Here is a 26064-nt window from a genome sequence, read left to right as displayed (position 1 = left end):
AATGCTAACAGTGCTGTTAGCTAGCAGACGTCGGCCTCTGTTACTGTTAGCCAACAGCGACGGCGGCTTGGCTTTTTATGCTATGTGCCAGTGCTGAGACCTTTGGCTACTTTCCGCTAACCATATCTTTGAGTGGCCTTATTTGTATCAAATGCCTTTTAATTAAATTAAAATTGCTGGACCTTGCAAGGAATTAAATAGTTAATGCAAACACTCATTTTGATCACAACTGACGGTAATGATTCATGCAAAGTATTCCAAAAGTATTGCTTCTACTATGACTAGCTGTTTATAGGAAAACTAGCTTATTAAATGTTCCTTTAGCTCTAAAATATGTTTATCTACACTTGCAACAAGTCCCTACGGCTTTAGTGTTTTTTCATTCATAGAATTTAAAAACATTTAATTAAGGTAACGTTAATATCGGAAAAATAAATAAAAACTGGCTTTTGTGTTCAGAAGTTTGTAACTGCTCTAATATTTGTTGTTATTTTAATTTGTAAAGTTGCCTTGTCATTTGCTTAAAATGACAGTTCATTCTTAACGAAAATAAAAAATATCCCTATGCTTAACTTATGACCTTTGTCAAGAGCCAACATTTTTTACATCCCATTTATTTAGCTATCCAAAATATCATTGCGAACAGCCAGTTTACAGTGCGACCAGAGCGCCGTTCTGGCGGGAAACCGCCGCTTTGGCAACAGCGGCATCTCTAGCGGGTGATACAAATAGCGCGGCTTTGCTCGCAACGGGTTTCATTCCCACTCGAGTGCAATTCGTGAGCGGTCGTTCTCTCCTCTCTCTCTCGCAGCAAAGCAGAAGCAAAAGTCAAAACTTAAAATCAAACTGTTGTGCGCGCATGCGTCTCGTCTCAGAAACAGAAAAACCTGCAATCAGAACTCTCGAATCCAATCGTGAAAATCCTTTCCTGCCATACCCTAAAAAAGCCGGACAACAAAGCGTTCAATTGCCTTCTGCCAACTGAGCAGGGTTAAAAATAAAGGAAAATACAAATTAATTACCGCCCGACCGTGATTTGTTTACGTTTTTTTTCATAATTTTTTTTGCATTGTATTGTGTGAGTGTGAGAAGTTAAATCGCTGGCCAAAATAATTCCAGATTCGAAATTCGAATTGGAGAAGTGAAGGGTGTGACGACACGGCAGACGCACACACACGCACACGAACGCACTGAAAAAACACCGGCTAAAAGGCAGACGAAAAAAAGGAGACGAGAGAGCGAGTGCTAAATAGAAAACGTAAAAACAGGATAATAACTACCAAACTAATACTATAAAACAAGCGACTAAGTGACATTTCGCGAAGAATAAACCACAACAACAGCAGCAGCAGCAACAACAGCAACAAAAGCAGCGAAGAGCGAAAGAGCCAAAAACCAGGAGCAAAGAAAGTAAGTGGAATTCCTTGCCCAAAGATGGCTCTCCTTCGCTCTCTCATCTCCAGACTAGGGGTGGCCAACGGGTCGCGCTCGAGGTCGTGTCACGAAAATAATTTTTTTCTGGTTTAAACAAGTGTCCCAAAAAAGATTTAAAGAAGTTTCAAATACCACACTTGTATAATATATTAAGGCACTTTTGTTGCACAAGAAGAGTGATTAAGTTCATTAAAAAAAAAAAAAAAGATTTGGAATTCTGTAACATTATTTTTAGTTTGTTAAAATAAAAAAGGGACGATATATTAGTCCTCTTAAAGCTTCTGTTACGTTTTTGTTTTTTTACTTAAAAGGTAAATACAAAATACACTTTTTAGTTGCTGTTTTTTAAAATCCTTTCTAATAGACGGAACTTAATTAGATAACCAAATTCAAGACTGTATTTAGTCTGTGAACCACCAACCGAGCATATTTAAGATCATTAAAATTGAAAAAGGGTAAAACAATAAATTAAATTCTTCTTATATTTACATCCCATATTTTTTTTCTGTGGTATTGAATAAGTTTTTATCTGTAATTTACAAGTTGTGCTCTTGTATTTTATTAAGTTTTCATTTTTAAAATTATATTTTCGAGTAAAGTCAACATGTATAATTAGGAACAATTTCAACAATTCTTGTTTGTTCTGTGTTTTGTACTTCCAAAAGCAGATTTTTAGTTAATAATAAAACAATTTCGAACTGGGAAAATGGAAACCATCGAGATGGTCGTGTCGCAAGGCCACCTCTACTTCCAGACGGCCTGTGCAAATTAGACAGAGCCGGCTTCTCTGCTGCTCCATTTCCAGGTGTAAAGGCAATGGCCACGGTTTTTACTCTGGGTCTCTTGCAAGTCATAAAATCTATGGCAGTTGTCAGTTCGCTTCACTGCCTGTTTTTCTGTTTTTCTCTGTCTGTGCCTCTTCAGTTTTTTTTCTTTTTCACTTTAGCATTTCATTTTGAGCTCTCCTTCGGCTGCTGGTGCTCCACCTTGTGGCATTGTTTTTCAGCCGCCGTGCTGCTGATTTTTCCAACCGGCTTTCGGCTGGCTAATTGCCTTGACATTGGCATTCAATGCTCTCTCTTCTCTTTTGCACTCCTCTCCTCTTTTTTTTCGCCGACTTGTTTCAATCATTCAAGTTCAACTATAAACTTTAAACAGACATAAACACACAGTCAAGGTGCCACCGCCCTCTTTTCGAGCCGCCGCGCCCCCTTTCTAACTGTTATTTTCTCTGTTCGGTTTAGTTTCGCTTGTTTTGTTAGCCGCTCTTGTTTACGTTTTCTCCTGCTCCTTTCGGCGGCACGGAGTTTCCTTTTTGTTCCTTTGTTTGCCACGCTCAAAAACGCATCCAATCCGATTCGTGTGTATGTATCCGTTTCTGTGTCTGTGTCTGCTCTTCCGCTCCTGTCCGTACGGAAGTTCCGTTTGTCCTGACGTCCGTCAACACAGAAAATAAAAATAGCAATCAATACCAAATATATAATTTTTATGTTGTATGTTGATAAGTGAACAAAAACCAAATAGCGCATTTACATCCTGGTAACAAAAGCTCAAGTTAAAATCCCATTCTGTTTTTTTGTTTTGTTTGTATTTTTTTCATTATTTTGGCAAAGAAGAAATGTTGAAAAATTTAGGAGTATCTGGGTCTATCATGAAATAAAAAAAAATCTAAAAGTTGATCATCACATCACAACAACATTTTTTTGTCTGTGTAGTCGTCCTTTTGATTGGATGCGCACAGGGCGTGTGCTTTATTGGCAGAGGACATTGACTGATACGAAGGCAGCACTGTGGTCCAAATAATTAAAATCCCATTCCAGAATATTTAAAACTGGGATGAATCTAAGGATGTTTGAAACCTTGTCATGCCTTAGCCATAAATTGTATATATAAAGTTGGAAAGTATTTTTAAAGATTTTTTGTCTACTCCAAACATATTGAAAGCATATTATTTTAATCCAAAATTTACATTTATTAATATTCTTTTTTACGTTCACAAAATGAAGCCACCACTATGACAGAGTATTATTTTTGTCGACAACTCGCACTCAATTGGAAAATTGCAATTTGGCTTTGACAAACATTTTTGGACCCCATGGTGGGCGACGGACGACGACGACGACACGTCATGGACATTTCTTTTGTTTTTGCAGTGCGTTTCTGCCTCATTTTGCACAATCACCCCCTGGCACCCGGGCACTCCCCCTTTTGTATCCTGCCCTACCCCAGTAAAATGGCAAATCAATAATTTTCAATGAGGATTTTGCATTTTAGCCGGGTTTTCGTTTGCGTTCTCGGGATCAATTAGTATGCCAGGAGCGAAATTCCCCTGAAAAATGTGGAAGGGGAAGAGGTAGCGGTAGAGAGGTAGTACATAAAAACCCTCACACTGAGTCACGCTTTGTTTATGTGATTTTGCCTGTGCTAATGGCAACGTCTCCCATATCTTATATATTATACATCCCCTCGCCTTTTTCGGCTGCTTATGTGGAATGGCAATCGAATGCTTCCGCTGCGCGCCGGAAATCAGGTACACCGACAATGACACCCCCACCCACACCCACGCCACCTTTATTCAAGTCGGTGTCTCAACCCCCTTGATTGCCAACCCATTGCGCTGCTTCTTCACTTCTTCACTTTAGCGTTTCGTGGAGTTCTCGTCCGCAGAAGCCATTGTAGCAACAGTCTGCCCAAGACAAAGTATATGCCATACAAACAGTCGAGTTCAAAACATTAGGAGTGATAATTTTTAATCTGATATGCTAAATTTCAGAAGAAGTACAAGCAATAATATTTTGTTTTAAACACATACCAATCACCGACTGCGTAAAACTCAAATAATTTTTATATAAAAACTTTTTTTAATAGGATTACAACACATAGTCTCTTGAAGTTAAGGAGTGGCAACTATATTTAATTTTGGGTTAGATTTTTCAGATCGTACTTTCAACGATTTAAAACATTTAGCAGAAGTTTTAGCTTTCTTATTGTTCTCCCTTTATTTTCGTTATATAAACTGATTTGTTAAAATCTTTCCATTTATAGTACCCTATATTTTAAAGGTAAACACAACTTAAATTGTGACCATAGCTGTAAGTATGCGCTTGTTTATGGGAGTGTGCCTATGTACTTGTCTGCGGATTTCGGCTGCATATGCTCGCATTACACCCCCGTCTTGTCTTGTTTCCCCAGACCATTTTCTCCACCCCCCAACCCCCATCGTATCTGTCATCAATTGCAGCTGTCGCCCGTCCTTGAACGCACTTTACGCACTCATTTTCTGGTGGTGGAGAGGGTGTGTGGGATGTGTCTAGGGTTGTCTGGAATGCCAACCAATGGTTAAGCTATTTATATCCCCTGTATAAATATTCCCAGCTTACCACGTCTTCCATAAAATCCACATTTCTTTGTTCGATTTTTAAAGTATTTATTCGAAATGTCATTAAAGTATTTTCTCATTTAATATATAGCCTTCAGTTTTGATTTCAAGGCTTGTTTCGTTATATTCCTCAAATGTGTGTTGTTTATAAAATATTCGTTAAAACTTAATTTGTATTTAGAGATCATAGTTATTCGTTTTTTTTTTAAATTTGTAATTGTCTTTCAATGTCTTTCGAATGTTCAAATTTCCTGTTCATAGTTTTACATAGCTTTCGTATCAGCCGTACTATTTCATAATATATGTATGTACCATATTTAATATATTTCATTCAGTTTCCCCAAAAACTTGGAGTTATTTGTTTGATTTAAGCAACTCTACAGCCTTGCATTGTTTAGTATTATTTCGGTACAACTATTTTATGGGCCCGCAAGTACATTTCCTTTTCATTATCGCCTTTTCATTTACTTAATTCCCATTTAGTTGCCACTTCTTTGTGCGTTTTCTAGCCAATAATCGTAATCCCTGCGGGGCACAAAAGGGTTTTTGCTCTGTCTGATACCGATTTCCTCTTTCCTCCGACGCTTTGTTAGTTTCTTAGGCTGCACAGCAGCAACTCCCCCAAGTTTTCTCTGTTACTTTTCTTGTACTCCCGTATATCTGTTGCTGCTGCTGCTGCGGCTGAGTCATGTTGTTGTCCCCCTAGTATTGTTATGCCTGTTCTTTACTCCTTTTTTCCTTTTTTCCTGTTGACTGGTTTCGCTTTCAACGGCACGCCCTTACTCTCCCGACTTATCGACTATCCGACTACCCGACTACTTGTGATTCAGGCTGCCTCTTGTGTTTTGCCTTTCCTGCCAACTTAAAAAACTCACTTAAGGCCCATATATCAATGGCCCGCGTTGACTCCTCGCCTTGTGGCATTATCAATGCAAATGGGCATGGTATTTTGAAATCTTGGATGGGGGTTACGAAGGCGCCCGCCTGTCGTCGTCGTCTTGCTGCACTTGGTTTTCCCCATCCCTTTCCTTTCCGCGATTGCAGTACAAATAATTGATATGCTCTCGGGTCTTTGCAGCCAGCCTTTTCTGATTTTTCTGCCGACGATATTTTCGGGTTCATCGGCCTTTTAGCATCGCCGGACGAAAACATATACATATATCAGCGCTTCCGTTCGATAAACTAAAATGCATAAATATAAAACGGAATTATCAACAAAGTTAACTGCATTCAAAGAAGAACCGATAATTACAATTATAGGGGGATCAACAATTTGGTGTCATTAATTTTTTTTTGGAATCCATGAACCGATAACAATATGTATTTATTTAACTTTTTCATTCAAATACCTTGACTTTGTTGTTAACTCAAATTAATGGCACAATTTATATTAGTATTTGTATCTCATAAGTTGAAGGTTTAATAATTTATAAAATGTTGTCAAAATTATTATCATTGGAGAAAGTCTCCAGTGACAAAAACTAAAGTCAGACTTGACTTTAAAGCAACTGAAATAAATCTCGAAATATTTTAAAACGTAATGATCTCTTTATGTGACACTTTGACAAAATTTGTCTATTTATTTATGTTTTCAGCCCAATGAAACGAAATGGATATTTTTGAGCTTTAAGTGTTAGCATCTTTGAGCGATTTATGTTAATTTCGTCAGCGACGGGTGGTAAATGACGATGGAGTTTTACCCAGGGGTGTCGCCGCAAATTATTTTTACACAATCTATTTTATTTTTTGTTGTTTATCTGTGGTCTGAAAAACTGAGAGGATGGGAGACTAGGGGGCGTGGCAACTGGCGCATGCCACACAAGTGCAAGTTGCAGTTGCAGTTGTTTGCCGCTGATAAACTTGTTGCGCTAAAAAAATAAAAAAAACCGCAACCAGATGCCAAAGATGCTTTTGGGTGAAGTGCAGCAGTGACTGGAGGCCACTGCAACTCCGAATCCGACTGCGAATCCCATTGCAACTGGTCCAGCTGGTTGTCAAGTGAGACATAAATGCCACGGCTTCGGTTCCAGACTTTAGCTCCAGGTTCAGTTTGGGGTTAACAGAAACTAAAAGACATTGTGGCTCAACATGTTTTGAGTTCATGAGAAAAGTGGAATAAAAATATAAACTATAGTATATTTGTATTTTTAAAATAGTAAGCTGTTACTAAATTAAAAAATCAAAAATTGTATTTGGCTGGCTTTAAAGAATTAAATGATTAAATATTAATTTATATTTTAAAGATTTCCAACAATTAATGGTTTTTACAAACCAAAAATGGAGCTATGGGAGGTCTTTTGCTTAAAATATGTAGCTCAAAAAGCAACCAAATTTCCTTTGTAAAATATAGAATATTATTTATACACCTATTGATCAAGACCCCGTTGTTGTCTAAACAGAGTCACCTCTTGCTGATTTTTATTTACACTTAAATATGTAGCTCAAAAACAGAGAACTTTTGCCTTAGGCTCTCTGAATAATTCATAGCAATAATAATAAATTAGAATTGAATGGACCCCAACAGCAGCCCGCCTTAATTCGATTGAATCCAATGCCCGGAATTCTTTGTGAAAGATGGAAAAATATTGATCGAGGGTAAAATGCATTTTTTCATGCTTGCCAGAGGCATCTGCTCTATGCAATTTGCTCGACTCCGTGATATTTATGCGCATTGTTATTATGTATTGAAAATGCGAACAAATTATTAATGTATGTATATGTAGTGGTGGGGAGTTGGAGGGGGAGTTGCACGGGTTTGAAGAAGGGGAGGGTAATGGGTTAAAAGTGGTAGACGGTGGGTCGGACTCTTTGGAGATTTTCCAAGCGACTTTCCCGCGCTCTCTGCTGTCGGCGTCCATATAATTGGCGCATAAATCATTTTACCTGCTTCGCCGAGAGCGCATCGGTAATTTCAGTGTGTTGCCACAACAACGAACGAACGAAACGAAGACCGTTAACTGTTTTGCCTCAGATACATTTGTATCTCATGCCACAGATGTTTTTCATATACAGTGTACACTGCACACTGCACACTGCACACAGATGCGATGCGTTCAATAAAGCAAACCTCTACTTAATTGCAGAGACCATCCCCCTCTATTTTCCCCTCTTTCCCTTCTTCATATTTCCCCCCTCATTCGCTTTAATCTTCCAAAGAAAGAAAGGAGACAGACACAGAGACAGACACAGAGAGCGAAAACCCGAAAACCGTTTTGTCTCGTTTCGTTGAGTTTGGCTTGGTCTGGCTTTTTTCGGTGGCTTTCATTGATTTCTCTATTTGAAATCACTCCATTTCATTATTGATTTTGATTTTTTGATTGCCGTCCGTCTGATCGTCTCGTTTTAACTGTAAATTGCAGTGGATCGAATGAGTTTAGATCAAATACACAGAGAGAAATCTAAAGAACATAAATCAGTTGGAATTTTTGAGTTGTAAAATCTATGTGTATAAATAATTTCATTATACTATTAAAGTTATATAAGAAATTATAGGATAATAAACAATTATTTATTTAAGTTTTTCTGAAACATAAATAAGTATAAAATATCATTTTTGGATGTAAATACTCGACTAATCTTTGTAATATAAATGATATATCCGAGATCTTAGATGATAGTTGACAAGATTTCAGTAAAAGTATAATGAGATCAACTCCGATTTAATCGGTATTTAGTGAACGGTAAATTGATTGTAACAAAATAAAATCTTTAGGCATATCTGATAATCTCCTTTTATTTTATTTTTTGCCGTGCACAACGTTAAAACCGAGTTCGGTTTGTTATTTTTAGGTAGCGCCGTTGGGGATGCCGTTTGTCACCATCATCTTGGGGCCCAATTTTGCATGACAATGGCTTTGAAGGCAACTTCGATTGCCAACGCCAGCGTTGTTCTAACGGTTTTTGGCAAACCGCCGATAAACGAAATATAAAAATTGTTAATCTGTTTTTCTGTCGTTGGGGACTTTTACTTTTCAAGCCGTCGCGTCGCGTCAATCTTTTGCCTCGTAATAATTGATTGCTGCACTTGTTTTGGCGCTTTCTAAAATGCAAAAGGCCGCAAAACTAAAATAACAAAAAAAGATAGTGTAAAGTAAAGTAAAGAAGAAAAAAGAAAAGCTTTGCGGTGGGTAATTATAAAACAATTGGAAAGGTGACCTGCTGCTGAGTGGTCGAGTTGAGTTGATTTTAGCTGAGTGGTTGCCGTGACAAACGATCGCCGGTTATAGACTAGATCGGCGATTGAATTCGTTGTTAATTGAATTGTGGTCTGGTCGATGTGGTTGGCTCTTGTAAGGCTTCATTATGGATATGTAACAATTTACCGGGCACACAGCAGCGGGCAAACAAATGTGTGCCATCACGACAAGTCCGCAATTATCGTAACTGACCATGGCCATATAATGGCTTCTATATAGCACTGTATCGGTTCAATTCGATTCAATTCGATTTAACTCTCATGTCGCCTGCATAACTGCAAATCGCTTGGCGAAATTTCATCGGCAAGAGCATGTAAATTCTTTGCCAAAACACAAAGAAAGTTGTTTTCTTTTGTTTTCATCGGCTGCGCTGGCGAAAAACAATAAACAACCGCAAAATGTTTTATAAATAACAGGCCCAAGGCAAACTCATCAGCTTAAGAGTGTGTGTGCGGTGTAAACGCTTTTGCATCTCACTATTCACTTCTTACATTTTGAGTATCTTCGCTTGAGTCGCTGCCATCCATGGGGTACCCTGAATCCGGAGGGTATTATAATGTTTTTGGGGAAATTTATATATCGGATAAAATTTTAATACTTTTCCTAAGTTTATACATATGTATGTTATGAGTTGTTGATTTTATCTGATTTGCTTATAATCAATTAGTTTCTAGTTCACTAAAACATTTAAACTATCTATCGATTAAATTAAATAAAAACATTAAATCATTATCTTGACCAATGTATTTATAACGTGACCTCTGAAACTAGTTTAATTTTGTAAATTAAATAATTTGTAATTTGTACTATTTTAAAATTTTGAATCGTTCAAAAGATCGGAAACCTTTTGATTCTTCTTAAATGCTATTGCAGATTTTGTAGAGATGAGTTTTCAGGTTTTAAGATCCGCATATGTTAAATACCCATTTTAAATCTTTGGAACATATTAAAAAATGAAAAATGATCCGAAACTTTGGATTCTGCCTTAATATTTCGGCTTTTGAAAGAGTATTTGGGTTTTTGGAAACCCCAATTTGGCCATGGCCTCTCTCTTGCTGGCTCCTTGAGTTTGCTGCGCCGCATTCTTGACAGCCATAAAAGTCGCAACACGAACGCGATCACAATGCAATGTTGCAACGCTTGAGAGCGCGTGCGCGCGTGCGTCAGCCGTGAGCGAGAAAGGGAGGGCGCTATTTTGCCACTTGGCTCCGAGGAAAGTGCAACAGAGACAGGTGGATCGAGTGGCAGTTTTGAAGACTCGTTAACTGTAGCAGGCTTACCTTCAATGCTTCCATTTCTTTGGCCAGAAGAGAGTCTCTTTAGAGCCGAGAAGACGAAGACCGTCCCCCCCCCCTTCTCTTGTTAATGTCTTGTTAGGCGTTGATGATGTGCGCTTGTATTCGTATTTTTAGATCGCCAATGCTGCTCCATTTGCTGCTGCATTACAGTAAAATATACCGTATGCTGCAGCATATTTCTCCCATCACCCCCTTCCCCTTTGCCGCCTCATTTAAGACTGCTTATAAAATGTTATAAAAGAGCCAAGCCAGCCAGTAGCAAAGGAAAGAAAATCCACAATCGCACAATCGATGTTTGGGGTCTTTTGACGCTGATTTATTGCGCTTATGAAAAAGATTGCCAAAACCATGTCAGTTCTTTCATTTGGCGAACAAAAATAGTGGAAATAATGGAAATTGGTTAACCACAGTGGAAGCTCGTTAATGGGTAGACCATTATGTAACAGATTTATAATGCTGTCATGTAAAGAGCATAAATACTGCAAATAGAGCACTGATATATTGCGTCAATCGTATTATATTGTAATACTTTGTAATAGATTTTAGTTCAATGACAAAGCGAAATGTTATTTATATAACATATCTCTTATGAATTTAATATTACAATATATGATAAAATGTTTTATTGTCAAATTTAATACAAACTTTTCAAGGCAATGGTAAGTTCCTTAAGAAAAAAAGATACTTGGGCTCTATTGTAGGTTGTTATAAATCAAAAGGAAAGGAAACTTAAACAAAACTGTTGAGATTTGATAATAATATTTGGGAATATGAGAGTGAAATATTATTATTTATATTGCAAATGTCAAAATTTTAGGTAGCTTAAACAAGCTAGTGAGTTTTGAATATGGTGTTTCTATAGAATGGTATAGAATAGTGTATAAAGTGGGAGAGGTATTAAGACAGATTTGGTTTGCACATTTATGAAAACCAATTGACAAAGTTACAGCTTCAGAGAACTTAAATAAACTCATGAATAGTGTTTTGGAATAATGAAGTGAGAAAGTTCTTAAAGGTAACAACCCACAGTCCTTATATTGAGCGTCCACTGTGTAAGTGAAATTTTGATAACTGCAAATGTTCACTGTGCTGGCATGCGAAAGAAGAAGATTCCAGCGAAGAAGATGAAGTGACAACAGCTGAACGAACGGCCAAACAGCTGCACTGGAAAGCCTGGAAATCTCGGATCTGTTCGCATTGTTTAAATGCGACTGCGTTTATCAGCTCGCTAGCTGGCTAGCTTTACCGTTATCATTAACCAGCCAACACAGAAGCAGCGACGTCGGCAGAGCACGCATGAGAGCGAAACACACGCAAAATAAAAGCAGGTTGGGCGCTTAAAAGAGGTGGGGGGAGGGAGAAAAGAAAGGAGGGAGGTAGGGAGGAAGAAAGACGGGGAAAGAGGAGAGAAACGGGAAAAGGGGATAGAGGCGGGGAAAGAGGAGGCGGAGAGTCAGGCAGAGCAGCACGTCAATTGGTGAAAGGTGCGCTGGATGCGATAAAGCTTCCATCATATTTTACATTTTCGTAATTTGCTAAAAGCCCACATCACACACTCAAAAAAAAAAAAAAAAGAAAACAAAACAATGAAGAGCACACAAACACCACTCTGTAGTGTGCGTGTGCAATTTCATTTAATTAGATTGCGTTTTAATAATGCCACACACACACACCACAACACAGCACTAGCACACATCAAGGGAAAGATAAACGCAAAGATACAGATACACCATCATACAAGCACACTTGTAGCAGAAATTCGCACATACAAGCGACATTCAATCGCCGATATTGATAGTGTAATTTAATTGATTTGCTAGCCGAGCAGAGCAGCAAGAAGAAAAACTCAAAGCAAGAACAGAATAATAATGAGCAAACAAGAACGATGACTTCCTTCGAACATTTAAATACCCTAGAATGCCTAAGCCCCCATATCCATCGGGTGCAAAAAGTTACTCACTTACGTTAATTCTGAAATTATACATCTAATCATACAAGAGGTTATTATACTTATGTTATTTATACTTTTTCTTTTGGAAGAAACATGGTTTTCTGAAAGATGAATTAGATCAGAAATTTAGTAAAAGTTTAGAAGTACCAAAGACCCTTGACCACTGTTGTTGCTGCCTTTAAGCACACTGACTAATATTATTTAAAATTGTTGTTCCAGCTTAGTTGAGCATTGTATTTTATATCTGTTTTGAAGCCTTAAATTGTTTTAAAAAATCCTTTTATTGTCTGAGAACCAAGTTAATATACCTTACTATTTAAAGGTCAGGGTAGTAAAAGCAGACAAAGGCCGAATCGGAGCCACTTGGCAACCGCTTCTGGATCTTTTGGCATCGAGATGGACACGAACATGCATGTGGATGTTTGGGTAGATGATATGGCATGGACGTGGACGTAGACGTGGATGTGGATGTAAAGGCAGTATGGCTGCATTTGTTCCGCTTGGCGATGCCCGGCACTCCATTTGCAGTAATTGGCGCTGTTTGTGCCTCTGAGGCCCCCGATAATGATGATAATGGTAATGATGATGAGGATGGTGTTGCAGCTGATGATGTTGCTGCTGCTGCTGCTGCTGCTGGTGCTGGTGCCGCAAGTTGCTGCTGCAGCAACGGTGTCTAACTGTTGTGTTTGCCTGGCCAACATTGCTTTGTCTAATTGCTTGAGGACGTCTCTCTCTCTCTCTGTGTATCTTCGCCGGAGATCTCCGGTCCGTCTGACCTCCCTCCGTATAAAACAGACAAAAAAAAAAACCCAGACTCGTTTGCATAATTAATTATGATTTGCACTGCTCAAGTGTGTGGAAATCGTGTTGTAAATGGCGACAATTAATTTTCCAGCGAAGTTGTCTAAACATTTTCGCCTATCGAATTGCATTTAACCTGAAAATAAATGTCGAAAGGCATTAAGAGGGAGTTGGCCAAATGAGCGGGGAAAGGTGAGAGGTGCAGGTGAAGAGCTTTAAAAGCTGACGAGGCATCCTATAGCGAGCGTTGACTCCAGAAACCCAACAGATAACCGAGTCGCGCAATTTGCACACAGAAAACTATTACTCATATTTATAATAAATACACCCAGAAGAAAATCTAAAAATCGAGAAAATATGGTATAAATTTCTTTTGATTAATGATGGACTTTATAATGGCACCACACACGTTGCCTTTAATTTAAGATCATGAGTAATTATTCTTAGTATTAAGTCCATAATTGCCTTAATATTTTATTTAAGAAAGTTAGTCCATAATTCTTAGACTTTTGGTTTAATTTTTCTGGGTGTAACTTGTTAAGAGACGTATAATATAATTACTCGTTAAAAAATAAATAAAAAATTAGTATGATCATTAAAAATGGTCTCTAAAAATTATGGCTATAAGGAAACAAGTAAATTCGTGGGACTATTGATATTATAAATCTTTAACACGCTCTAAGTCACGTAATATTGTAATTAATTAAACTAAATTACATATTTTTATGACCTTTGTAACTTTTTAAGAGTCGTATGATTTTTGTACTCGTTCAAAAAAAATGAAAAACTTGTATGATCATTAAAAATCGTCCCTAAAAATTACGCCAGTTAGGGAACACGTAAAAATCGTGGGACTATTTATATCATAAATCTTTAACAAACTCTTAGTCACGTTATATTGTAATTAATTAATCTTAATTACTTATTTTTATTACCTTTGCATAATTAAAAGCTTGAAAGCTGATGTCTATCAGATCCAAGATGATCTTATTTCTTCGTTTTTCGCCATTCTTTTTTATTTTTATTTGTATTCATTTCATTTCATTTTCGTTTGCATATTATTTGATGTTAATCTGCGATCTGCGATTTGCTTTTAAGCCAACGCCCAGGCCATCGTCCCCCGGCTAATTTTTCTTTATTTTTTTGTTTTTTGTCCAGGAGCCAACGCCTAGAAATACAACAATAACAAACAAAAAAAAAAGGGAAATGTAGGAGTCGCTGTCACGCTTTTGTCTTCAACTCCTTTATCGCCCCTTTGTGTTTGCCTTTTTGAGAAATTAGAATGCAAAATCCAACCGCCCCCTTTTTCCATGCCTTTTCCTTTACCACACACAACACACACCTTTTGCGCCATCAACTGTTTCTGTTTCTGTTTCAGTTTCCCCTTCTTATTTATTATGATTGTTGTGCCCCCGTGACTGTCTTTCTTCTACTTTTTTTTTAGTGTCTGTGCCCCGTCATATTTTTATTTATTTCAGTTTTTTTTATAGTTTTTTCTTGATGTTCATAATTTATGTTTAGCGTTACTGGCTGCGGTTTTTTGTTATTGTTGGCCGGAGTTGTTGACTCATCCGGGCCCGGCGATTCATAAGCTCTGATTAGCAGGCACGCGTCACGCTAATGAGTTGTTCTTGTTCTTGATTCTGTTTATGTTTATGATTCTGCTGCTTATTTATCTTTTCCACGGCGTTTTTGTTGCAGCAATTGCTAATGGCCTTAATGTTGCTGCAGCTGGTATCAGTGGCTAACGGTTGCAACGGTTTTCAGAAATGTACGTCTGTTTTCAATCATTTGTAAAAACAATTTAAAGAAAAGGAATATTGAACAAACAAAAATGGTTAGCTGTATTTCATTTATTTTTATTGCCTTAATTTAATTGATAAACGCAACTGTTGTTAGAACCTAATTCGAATTGGAAAGGAAATTTTGCTGTGTTTTTTTTTACATTTTAATAATAATTACCGATCTACTTACTTAAATCTAAATAAACAAAACTTACAAAATACCTTAATTTAATAAAATAGATCCAGCTTAGCTCATTATTTTGAAGTGTACAAAAAAGCAGGTGTGTCTGTGTATCTACCTTATTAATTCAGCTGGTGTTTTGTTCATTAAAAGCTGATTAATTTCAATCAATAATTGATTGCCGGGGATTAGTCCCTGTGTGCTCCAGATGAATTAATTGGATCAGTGTATTCCCAGTAGGTGTGATACCAGTTCTCGAGTGCCAAACACCTGCTTCGAATCAAACGCAGCTTTATCGATGGCACGATAGAAGTGTCATCGATGCTTTGACAGCTGACTGTTTGCCTCTTGAGTTTGAATTTATTGAAGCCGACTTGAATGCGGAGAATAAGGAACAAAATGAAGGCAGCAAAAGGAGAAGAGAAGGGAGGTGGAGTTGTGGAGTTGTGGAGTTGTGGAGTTGTGGATCAGCGACATGTGTCGCCATGTAATGCAAATGCAGATAGCATTTCCTGTTGCGTTGAATGGCAATGTCTCAAGAACTCTTTCCCCCCATGAAAACCCCCCTATCGGGAACCCACTGTCTGCAGCACACATGGATGACAGTGGAGACCCTGTTTGACAGCCTGTGGTAGTCAGTCGTGAGCCGAAGAGACGACCCATAAATCTTGCACGCAGCCCCCCTCACCGTCCGCCCCTAAAAAAAAGTGTTCATCAATCAAGCGGATAGTTTTACATAATTAAACGAATATTCAATGTTTTCACCCAGGGGCCTTGCAAGGGGGTCAAAAACTGTTAGTATGCATACTTTTCTTTTTTTTTTAATTTTAAAAGGCTTTAAAATTATTGAATTTAAATCAAAAATTTTATATATAATGTTGATATGAAGTCTAAAAGAATCATAAACAATGTAAACCAAACTTTTCTGGATGACAAAAGATTATGACTTATCTCAGCAATAGAGCAAATAGAATAATTTAATCACAGACAAATATTTTAGATCACTCAATTTGGTGTTTTATGTCAAAAACTTATTTGTGCTTGTGCGGTCAGATTTGTGATTCTCCCAATAACCTAATTAATAATGGCTCTATTTCGGTTTGTTTATCTAGCCATTTTAAAACCAAAAACTAATTGCATTTACCGTTATTTTTTTCTCCTTTTCGTTGCAGACACAACGTTCGTTTTTCCTGTAAAAATAAGCCGGAATCCGGAGACAGCCCCAAGATTGCTCCCATCAGCACCATGAACGGCCAGGGCTGCGAGCTGGGCCACAGCAACGGCGACATCATCTCACAGAACCAACAGAAGGGATGGTGGACCATCGGCCTGATCAACGGCCAGCACAAGTACATGACCGCCGAGACCTTCGGGTTCAAGCTCAACGCCAATGGCGCCAGTCTGAAGAAGAAGCAGCTGTGGACGCTGGAACCCTCGAACACCGGTGAAAGTGAGTAGTTGGCTACTAACAATATCACAACATCCAAAAAAATTAAGAAAAGTTATGGGTAGACATCGGCTTATTTGTAAAAACATATTATAAACACTCGATTCAAAGCAAATCAAATAGTAAAACAAAAGTGTACAAAAAAAAAGAGAATTACTGTTGTGGTTAATTCCTTATAAAATAATCTTTAAAATTTGGAATGTCAAACAATCGATTGACACTAAATAGCCCTTTTGAAGCGAATTCTATTTAATAATCAATTGTGTTAGATTTTAGCTGGAAAAAAAACAGAAGTTTAGCAATTCGAGCTATTTATATAATCACAGCTGTGGCTTTCCACACGCGATTGGCAATACGGTTTCTGGCTAATCGATGGCACACCTTAACATTTAAATGGCAAACAATATGCATGTGCCCGTTATCTGGGGATAGCACAGATAAGCATGTTAATCCGACGGACTGCAAGTGATTTTTTGTTTTATTTTTTCTTTTTTTTTTTCAGTTTGGGAGTGGTATTATTTCGAACCAGTTGTTGTTACCATTTACCCCGACTCTGCGACTCTGGGGCTTAAGTGGCAAAGTCGAAACCATTTGCCAACCGTAATCACTATCATCTTGGCCAGTTAGTGCAGTCTTTTTTCTTTGTCTGTTTCTGTTTCTTTTTCTTTTTCATTTATTTACAACATAAATCATTTGGGGTGTCCTCGCGCAGAGGCCGATAATTCCAGTTGCACTAATTTGACGTGCTGGAGAGTAGAAAACAAAGCGCCTCACGAATTTTGGCATCATTTATCAAGCTACCGCTGCCACTGCATTGGAATTGCAATTGGATTTGGCTTTGGCTTTGGCTTTGGAGTTGGCTTTGGCTTTGGAGTCGTACATGCACTTGGCTGGACTTGCCGATGGTTGTGTCCGTGGCAAGCAATTACAATTAAAGCTGGCCAGCAACTGGTTTTTTATTCGCCGCCAGTCTGGTCGTTGCCACTGGCAATTAATAAACATTTTCTATAATACCAAAGCCATAAGTCAGCCGGCGTTCGCTGTGGCCATTAAAATAGCTCATCCAAATTGAAAATTTCTTGCTTCGCCTGCTCGGTTGGCCTTGCCGTGGAGCTCAGCTCTGCTCCCAACTTCCATTACACTGGTCACGGTGGCTATGGATTGAGCAAATGGCTTAATAGATGATAGCATTCAAAATGTTTGGAAAGCGAGCCAAATCGAAATGGCCGAGTATCGATAGCCCAAGTGCCATCAACAATCAGCGCGCGAGAGTCTAATCGATTTTTGAATTTGTCTAACTCAGCAGGGGGTATCTATCTTTCTTTACTTAAGTAAGTCATTTTTTTAAGTTTGTTCAAATATCAAATATATATAATTGTTTTTGAAAATGGTTAGATTCTGTAAAGTAAAGAACACAAGAACAATTTAACTATTTGTTTATCATATTTCAATTTAAACAACTAATTTAATTTTATTAACCTTTAATTTTTATGACTTTAGATATAAAATTTAATATTGAATATAAATGGTTTTAGTTTCGAAATTCTGCTTTCGAGGTGCCTCTGTAAGCAAACAATTAAGCAACTAATAATTATTATATAGGAAATACATGTATTTTACTCTGTAGAGTTTAATATAATATGTAATACCAAATATAAGGGGATTATAGGAAAGCTCTACTTCGGATAAGTCTCTTCAAATAAAAAAAAATTTAAGCCTTCTGAATTTATAGTTTAACAACTATTCTTTAATTTGAAACCAACTTCAAGTTACAGAATAGTCGTTTCACTATAAATTCAGAAAATCGATGTTTCTTCTTTGGCAATTAATTGCGATTTAACTTAAGCGCTAAGCGATTTGCAACGCTCTCATTGCAAGTGTGGTCGTTGAAGAGCATTACTAATCCGTTTTCGTCGCACCACTCGTTGCAGGTATTATCTACTTACGATCTCATCTGAACAAGTACCTTTCGGTCGATCAGTTTGGCAACGTGCTGTGCGAGAGCGAGGAGCGGGACGCGGGCAGCCGTTTCCAGATCAGCATCAGCGAGGACGGCAGCGGCCGTTGGGCGCTGAAGAACGAGTCGCGCGGCTACTTCCTCGGCGGCACTCCGGACAAACTGGTCTGCACGGCCAAGACGCCCGGCGCCAGTGAGTTTTGGACCGTCCATTTGGCTGCCCGGCCGCAGGTCAATCTGCGTTCGATTGGTCGCAAGCGGTTTGCTCACCTCTCCGAGTCGCAGGATGAGATCCATGTGGACGCCAACATTCCGTGGGGCGAGGATACGCTCTTCACGCTGGAGTTCCGTGCCGAGGAGGGCGGTCGTTATGCCCTGCACACGTGCAACAACAAGTGAGTAGTAGTCGGGCAGCCGCTGCACCGTTTACAACCAGCTTTACCAAACGATTTCCGTCCATCTTCCCCCACAGATATCTAAACGCCAATGGGAAACTGCAGGTGGTTTGCAACGAGGATTGCCTGTTTAGTGCCGAGTATCATGGCGGTCACCTGGCGCTGCGCGATCGCCAGGGCCAGTACTTGTCGCCCATTGGCTCCAAGGCGGTACTCAAGTCCCGCTCGTCGTCGGTCACCCGCGATGAGCTGTTCTCGCTGGAGGACTCACTGCCGCAGGCCTCCTTCATTGCCGGCCTCAATTTGCGCTATGTGAGCGTCAAGCAGGGCGTCGATGTGACGGCCAACCAGGATGAGGTGGGCGAGAACGAGACGTTCCAGTTGGAGTACGACTGGTCGGCGCACCGTTGGGCCTTGCGCACCACCCAGGATCGCTACTGGTGCCTGTCGGCGGGCGGCGGCATCCAGGCCACCGGCAATCGGCGCTGCGCCGACGCCCTCTTCGAGCTGATCTGGCACGGCGACGGATCGCTCTCGTTCCGGGCCAACAACGGCAAGTTCTTGGCCACCAAGCGTTCCGGCCATCTGTTCGCCACCTCGGAGTCCATCGAGGAGATCGCCAAGTTCTATTTCTACTTGATTAATCGGTAAACCAGATTCGCTGTGTTCACTTGCAAGTCTACTCATACTAATGGTACATCGTTTGATTGACAGACCCATTCTGGTGCTGAAATGCGAGCAGGGATTCGTGGGCTATCGCACGCCCGGCAACCTCAAGCTGGAGTGCAACAAGGCCACCTACGAGACCATCCTGGTGGAGCGCGCCCAAAAAGGCCTGGTGCATCTGAAGGCGCACAGCGGCAAGTACTGGCGTATCGAGGGCGAGAGCATCTCGGTGGACGCCGATGCGCCCAGCGATGGATTCTTCCTGGAGCTTCGCGAGCCGACCAGGATCTGCATAAGGTTGGAACACCAAATTGGGCATACAGCCAGAATTAAAGCACCACGAAATTTACCCATAATTAGGGCACATTTAGACATTTTGAGCTATAAATTGTACTTAAATGTTCTTAAAACTATTAGTTAGGGAGGTATTTGTCTCAAGAACAGAGAAGTGCATTTAGTTGTGAGTTATGGAAACTAACTCTTGTCATATTTTCACAGAACAGAGAAGTGCATTTAGTTGTGAGTTATGGAAACTAACTCTTGTCATATTTTCACATTAAATTCACTTTTTACACAGTCCTGCAATTACTGTAAAAAAAAGTTGGCAAAAACTTTAAATTTAACAACATTACCTTTAAATTCTTTTTAAAAGCTCGAAACTGAACATAAAATTCGGCACTGTAACTCAAGATCAATTGAACAAGAATTGATTGCTTACCACAAATCTATAAAATGTTAGATATTTTGAAGTATTTTTTATTTAAAATAATAATGTTAAAAATAACAGGTAACATTAACGTTTTGAAGCATCAAGTGATAGAAAAACCATTCGAAACTTCTGTGCTTTTATTCCGATCCCAGTTGAACATATGTACCCGTTTTGTTTAACAAATAGTTACTAATGCTGTTTCATATATTAATTTCAGATCGCAGCAGGGCAAGTATCTGGGCGCTACGAAGAATGGGGCGTTCAAGCTGCTGGACGATGGCACCGATTCGGCCACACAGTGGGAGTTCTAGGGCGGGAACACGCCCCCTACCTTACGGGCTGCTGCACGCGTCATCAGTATCACAATCACACACTTCCCATCCAAAAGCGGGGATTCCCTATTTATCGATCCGCAGCCGAAGCGCTGACAAAGAAGTCGCACAAGAATTTGAGAGATCCTAAACCACAATTGCAAAATTATGAACGAAGAAAAAGAAGAAATCTTGATAGAGATAAAGAGAAGGAGACGCGAGTGAATGGAACATAAAAATAAAAACGTATATATTTATATATAAAGATCTACGTATACATAGAAAGAGAGATTTTTTTTAAACAACCTATTTAGCTTTTTATACGTTTTATACGATGAGAATATCTACAAAAGAAAAAAAGAACAACAAATTTTTTAGCGTAGATAACAAAACGAAACTTCTGTCGCGAGTCCTTCCGTTTTATCACATATATCAGCAACTAAGCCAGCAAAAATGAAGAATGACATAATGGTTATACAAGCACATCATATATACACCTATATACATATTCGATTCGTAAAGCTTAACGGAAAACAAAAAAAAAAAAAACAAAAAAGGGAAATAAGAGCAAGGAAAACATAATTAAAACAAAAAATAAAAATAAATCAACACATATTCCTATAAATTTATTTATATATTTATATACATATTGATATGAACGATAAAACACATACACACTACCCCACACACACACACACATCCAAACACTCAAACAAGCAATTTTAATACGCAAAACAAAATTTAGTCACTAAGCAAACCTTTAAAAATTAATCTGTAATAAAAACGAAGTCAAAAATTAAAAATCAAATCTCTCCGTACGGCGATTTTGCAATGGAATCAACTCCACTATATCTAACATATGCATATAATGAATTAGTTTTTTGTTATTTATTTGCGTCAATTTCTTAATAAATTAATTAGTTATCTTTTTTTTTTTTTTAATTTGTGCACTTCAAATCGAAACAAAAAACTCAACCCAATTTAGTTGCTAAAACTTAAAATGGAAATTTTGTATGATACATATGAAATATATACATATATACATGATTCTTGGGCATTTTCGATGGGACTCAGATTTTCAACTTTTAACAGAATATCTAGAGATCTATAGGTTGGGGTATTGAATTATTTTGTAGCTTAACGGCTACATATTGGATAAAGTTTTAAATTTAAAAAAATCGATGATAAATATCTGGCATCCCTGCTTCTAAGAGTTGGCAACTCTGTGCGCAATGCAGCTCTGTTATAGACCGCTAGTCGTGTAACCGTTAGATCTTTAAAATAAAGTTTAAATTTACATTTAACTTATATCTTGTAGTTAAAAACAATATTTAAATAACAATTGGAGTGTTTTCAAGTGATTTATTAAGTTTCTTAAATTTGTTGGTAAAAAAAACATTAAATTGCAATCAATTTAGCTGCGCAATGCAATAAGTCTGAGGGTCACCAGGTCCTGATTGACTGGCTGACAAATGGCTGTGGCCCCCCAGCCCCATTGCCACATTGCAACGCCCACGAGCCAGTACCCACTAGCCAGTAGGCACCTGCAACGTGTGCGGACATTGGTGCCAACTGTCATAACAAGATGGAGCACACATATATGCACTCGGTGGCACCCGGGAACAATGGGGCGTGGCAGTGGGCGGGCACTTTGTTGGCGACCAACTGCCTCCGTCAGGCAATAATAATTCGCCAGTCATTGACAATGTCGGTGCCATAATGGCTGTCCACTGGCTCCGGCTCCCTATGCCCTCCACTTCGGGGAGGGGTTACTGGACTGGACTTATCTTTGGTTCCATCCACAAACATCCTACCATCTCCTGCCCTTTGGTGCACTGCGTCGACGACGTTGACAAAAACGAAATGACAGAGGGGCGCGCACACCCGACACCTACAATTGTCAGCGTCGTCTAAATGAATGAATTAAGTCAGCCATGTGACATAACTGCAATGGCCGGACCCGAACCCAGACCCCCCCCCTGTGTAACCCCCTGGTTGGGGCCCTGAAGTAAAGAGCCTCTGCCACGACAGCAAAAGTAGGCACCACCATTACCACCAGTACTACCTCTACCTACACCAAAAGCCAACCCTGCACATTTGCCACATTGTTTCGTTGCTGTCATTCTTGATGTCGCTGCACTGTGGTTCCAGTTCTACGCATATTTTTGTACTTTGTAAAATTATTTAAAGTTCAAAAAGTTCGTTTTGTTTCGGCTTTCAACTATTCGCATATCTTACAAAAGATAACAGCCTCAGATAAATGGGTAGTTTTAAAGAAAACGCGAGTTCTTCAGTGCCTTAAATATAAGCATTATTTTGATCATTTTTAATCAGGAACTTATTACCTATTTAATAAAATTGGTTTATAAAAAACGATTTTCAAAGTTTACAATAGAGGGAAAATAATTTGTATGTGGTTATCTTTGTTTTGTTTTATATTTATTTTATGAAACCAAATTTTTTGGGATACTTAAAATATATTATTATTTTCTGTAAATTATTGGGGAATTTAAAATCCTTTTTATTATTATTAATATGTGTAACAAAATTTATAAGATTTCTTGTCACTAAAGATATTCTTTATATTGTTTATATTTTATTTGCTGACCGTTTTGATATCCTGGATTTTAAGACCACTGTGCTTCGTCACTGCTGTTGTGATTACGTACTGCATTTGGTGCACAATGGACAACGACGATGACAATGACGCCGTCCAAGTTATATGGCACACACGTAGGGCAACTCCAGTACACACCCACGCCGGCACCTCGACCTCCGCCTTCGCCTCCGCCTCCGCCTCCGCCTCCACCTCAATTTCCCCCCAATACTGCTCCTGCACTATCCACCTAGTCATTCCAGCCCACTCCGATCCCCATCCCCATCCCCATTCCCATTCCCATCGCATCCAATTCAGCCCGGCCAAACGACTTGGCGCAGGACAATGGCGGAATGCAAATGGCACACGGACGTGGACGTGGGATAGATGAACACGGCGCGAAAATTTATATGCAACTTTGGCCGTTGGACTTGTGCAATCAGGCGCAGTCCAGGAGCACTAGGAGGGTACTGAATCCATCGGTACGGAATTTGGAAACCGGTATCCGGGGCAGCACGTAGCCAACTCGCCCGGCAATTTGTGGCAGTGCAGACGGGACTCTCGGCCGGCCGCCAATTAAGCAACAAAAGGGCCGGGTCGCCATTAAAACGGAGCGACGCTGCGAAATGTTTGTGACGAAACGAAACGAAACAAAACGAGACGTACTGCCCCCCGGACTCAATCCGGGTCTGCAACTTTCTCCGCCGGATTTTTTTAGCTCGTATACTGGCTGCACATTTCGCAACAAAGTCGCCAGCAGCAAAGTAGCAAAAGCAGTTGTTTACAGAGGCAAAAATATTGTCCGCACTCCAGAATAAAGTTCTTAAAATAGAAACCGGATAGCTTTTTATCCTGTTAAAATCTTCGTGGTATAAAAATATCTTATTGAAAGTATTTAGCAAAACATATTTGCCAAATTCTACTTCTAAAGTTATAATATTTAACTATAGTTATTAGATCGTGACCAGAATACCAGCAAGCTTTTAAAATGTTTAAAAATACCTCATGACTTTATAAAAATTGAAGAAAAATATTAAATGATTTCTTTTCCAACAACAAATTTCTATAATCCCTAATAACTATACATTTATTTTCCATTCACTTAATTAAGCTAATTTTATATGATTTTTTTTGATGTAGAAGCTGGAAAAACGTTTGCCAAAGTCACAAACTTTATGGCTCCATCTTGGGGCTTTCAATTTCCTTTTTGCATTTTTATTGTTTAGCGAATTGTGTAAGGACAACTGGAGGCGGCTGCATCGGGCCAGGACCAGAGCCATGACCAAGTCCCGTGCCCAACAAGTGGATGGCCGACCCGACCCCGCCAAACGCTGCTCGTTAGCAGAAAAAAAAGGAATTGAGATGGTGGGGGTAGTGGCTGGAGCCGCCATGTGGATGGTCTAATTTACTAAATTGCCGTCTGAGGCGCCTTAACCGAAAACTTAACACAATTTTCACTTAATTAAAAATACACGATTCCTTAGGTCGTTAACAATTAAATAGATGATTTCATGAATTTGGCAATTTGATCACTTTAAACTTAGCAAATACGGCATAATGAATGCTTGATAAGTAAGGCAAGATTTTTTAAATTTACCGTTGTTTTCTTTAGCTAAATCAGCTTTAACTTTTACTTATTTATTTGAGAAAGTTGGTACTCACAGCGTATGTGACAATACTTACAAAATTAATATTAATTACAATTCCTCCAGCTGCGACAAATAGTCAACATCTAATTACATTAAAAGTTCAAAGGGCACATCACTTCGTGTGCTTTAAAGGTTGGCACTTAAGTGTGAATTCAAAACTTAAACTTTGTGCTTATCCTGTTGATTATCTTTGCAGAAATTCGTTAAAAACTTGTACCTGGGTAGGCATAAAGTTGGAAAGAAAGTTTCCAAAGGAGTTTTGCTTTTTCTGTTCAGCTTATGTATGTTTTCATTTTTGGTCTTCTCACATGTGGTTACAACAATTTTGGTCCTTCATGGGTCGGTTGATATGTACTTGCAAGCAATGGTTGTTTTAAACGTGTTAATATTGTCTCTCTTAGCTTAAAAAACGAACTGTAGATTTCTGTGTACATTCCCACATGTAATATTTAGCACGCTCTTCAGTTATAAGGTAACTAATTATTAGTTATTGATAAGAACAGTTAAAGCTTAATAAATATATTTTTTTTGACATTCTCCTTTTTTGTTGAAAACAGCGTATTGATATAATTTATTCTGGTTTTTAATTTTCTGTGATACTCGCGTTCTGGAAAAAAGGGCTGCAAACTGAACGAAATGATGCTGCTGCAGTGTGACCAAAATCACTTTTTAGTTATCCTTATCGTGATGCTCAGGTCTGTGCTAAAAACAAATATACTTGCATGCAATATATCTTTGACTCCTTCTTGCGTTGCACACTGCCAATCCAATTAGTTTGGACAGTGTAAACAAGGAGCTTGAGCTCCACTCACATGTGGCCACCAGGCAATAAAAATGGAAGCAGCACAAGCAACAATAAAGCAACAACAACCACAGCCAAAAACAACGGTCAGTGTTGTTAGATTTCAGCAGAAAACAAAAAGCTACACTTTTTTAAAACCAGTAAAAATATATGGATAAAAATATATAATTTAACTCTAGTTTCGATTTTTGATCAAAATCCTGGTAATAATAGTATTCAAAGGTTGGAATGTCTTACCTTGTTAAAGTTGTAATCAAATTTCCTATCGATTGGCATAAGTCGTGTTTTAAAATCCTATAAAATATCGCTTAAAACTTGTTGGCATTTCAAGTCAATTGGTATAATTAGTAAACAAAAAATTTAAGTTTTGATTAATTTTTGGCAAATAGACATGATGTAACCCCATATAAAAAAGGTTAAAAAAGTGTTAAATAATGTCGGAAAAAGCAGCATTGAAAAACAGTATATCTTTGTGCTATTTACTGATATATTTTACTGCTATGGCAAA

At 38.6% G+C, this 26064-nt stretch overlaps 1 protein-coding gene across 2 annotated transcripts; it reads left to right on the top strand.

The window, feature by feature from the left end:
- The first annotated feature begins 758 nt into the window (after positions 1–758).
- On the top strand, positions 759–21556 carry LOC128260908 (protein singed). 2 transcript variants are annotated; one of them, XM_052994244.1, is made up of 6 exons: positions 759–1410; positions 16197–16474; positions 18403–18823; positions 18901–19470; positions 19538–19786; positions 20416–21556. In XM_052994244.1, the coding sequence occupies exons 2-6, from the start codon at positions 16270–16272 to the stop codon at positions 20507–20509; spliced, it is 1539 nt and encodes a 512-aa protein (XP_052850204.1). In that variant the 5' UTR covers positions 759–1410; positions 16197–16269; the 3' UTR covers positions 20510–21556. The 2 variants fall into 2 exon arrangements, with proteins under 2 accessions (XP_052850204.1, XP_052850203.1); XM_052994243.1 differs by lacking the exon at positions 759–1410 and adding an exon at positions 16013–16122.
- Positions 21557–26064: the final 4508 nt, after the last annotated feature.

The sequence above is a fragment of the Drosophila gunungcola genome (genome assembly GCF_025200985.1).
Source record: "Drosophila gunungcola strain Sukarami chromosome X unlocalized genomic scaffold, Dgunungcola_SK_2 000043F, whole genome shotgun sequence".
Taxonomy (NCBI): Eukaryota; Metazoa; Arthropoda; class Insecta; order Diptera; family Drosophilidae; genus Drosophila; species Drosophila gunungcola.
This window is presented reverse-complemented; position numbering and strand designations above follow the sequence as displayed.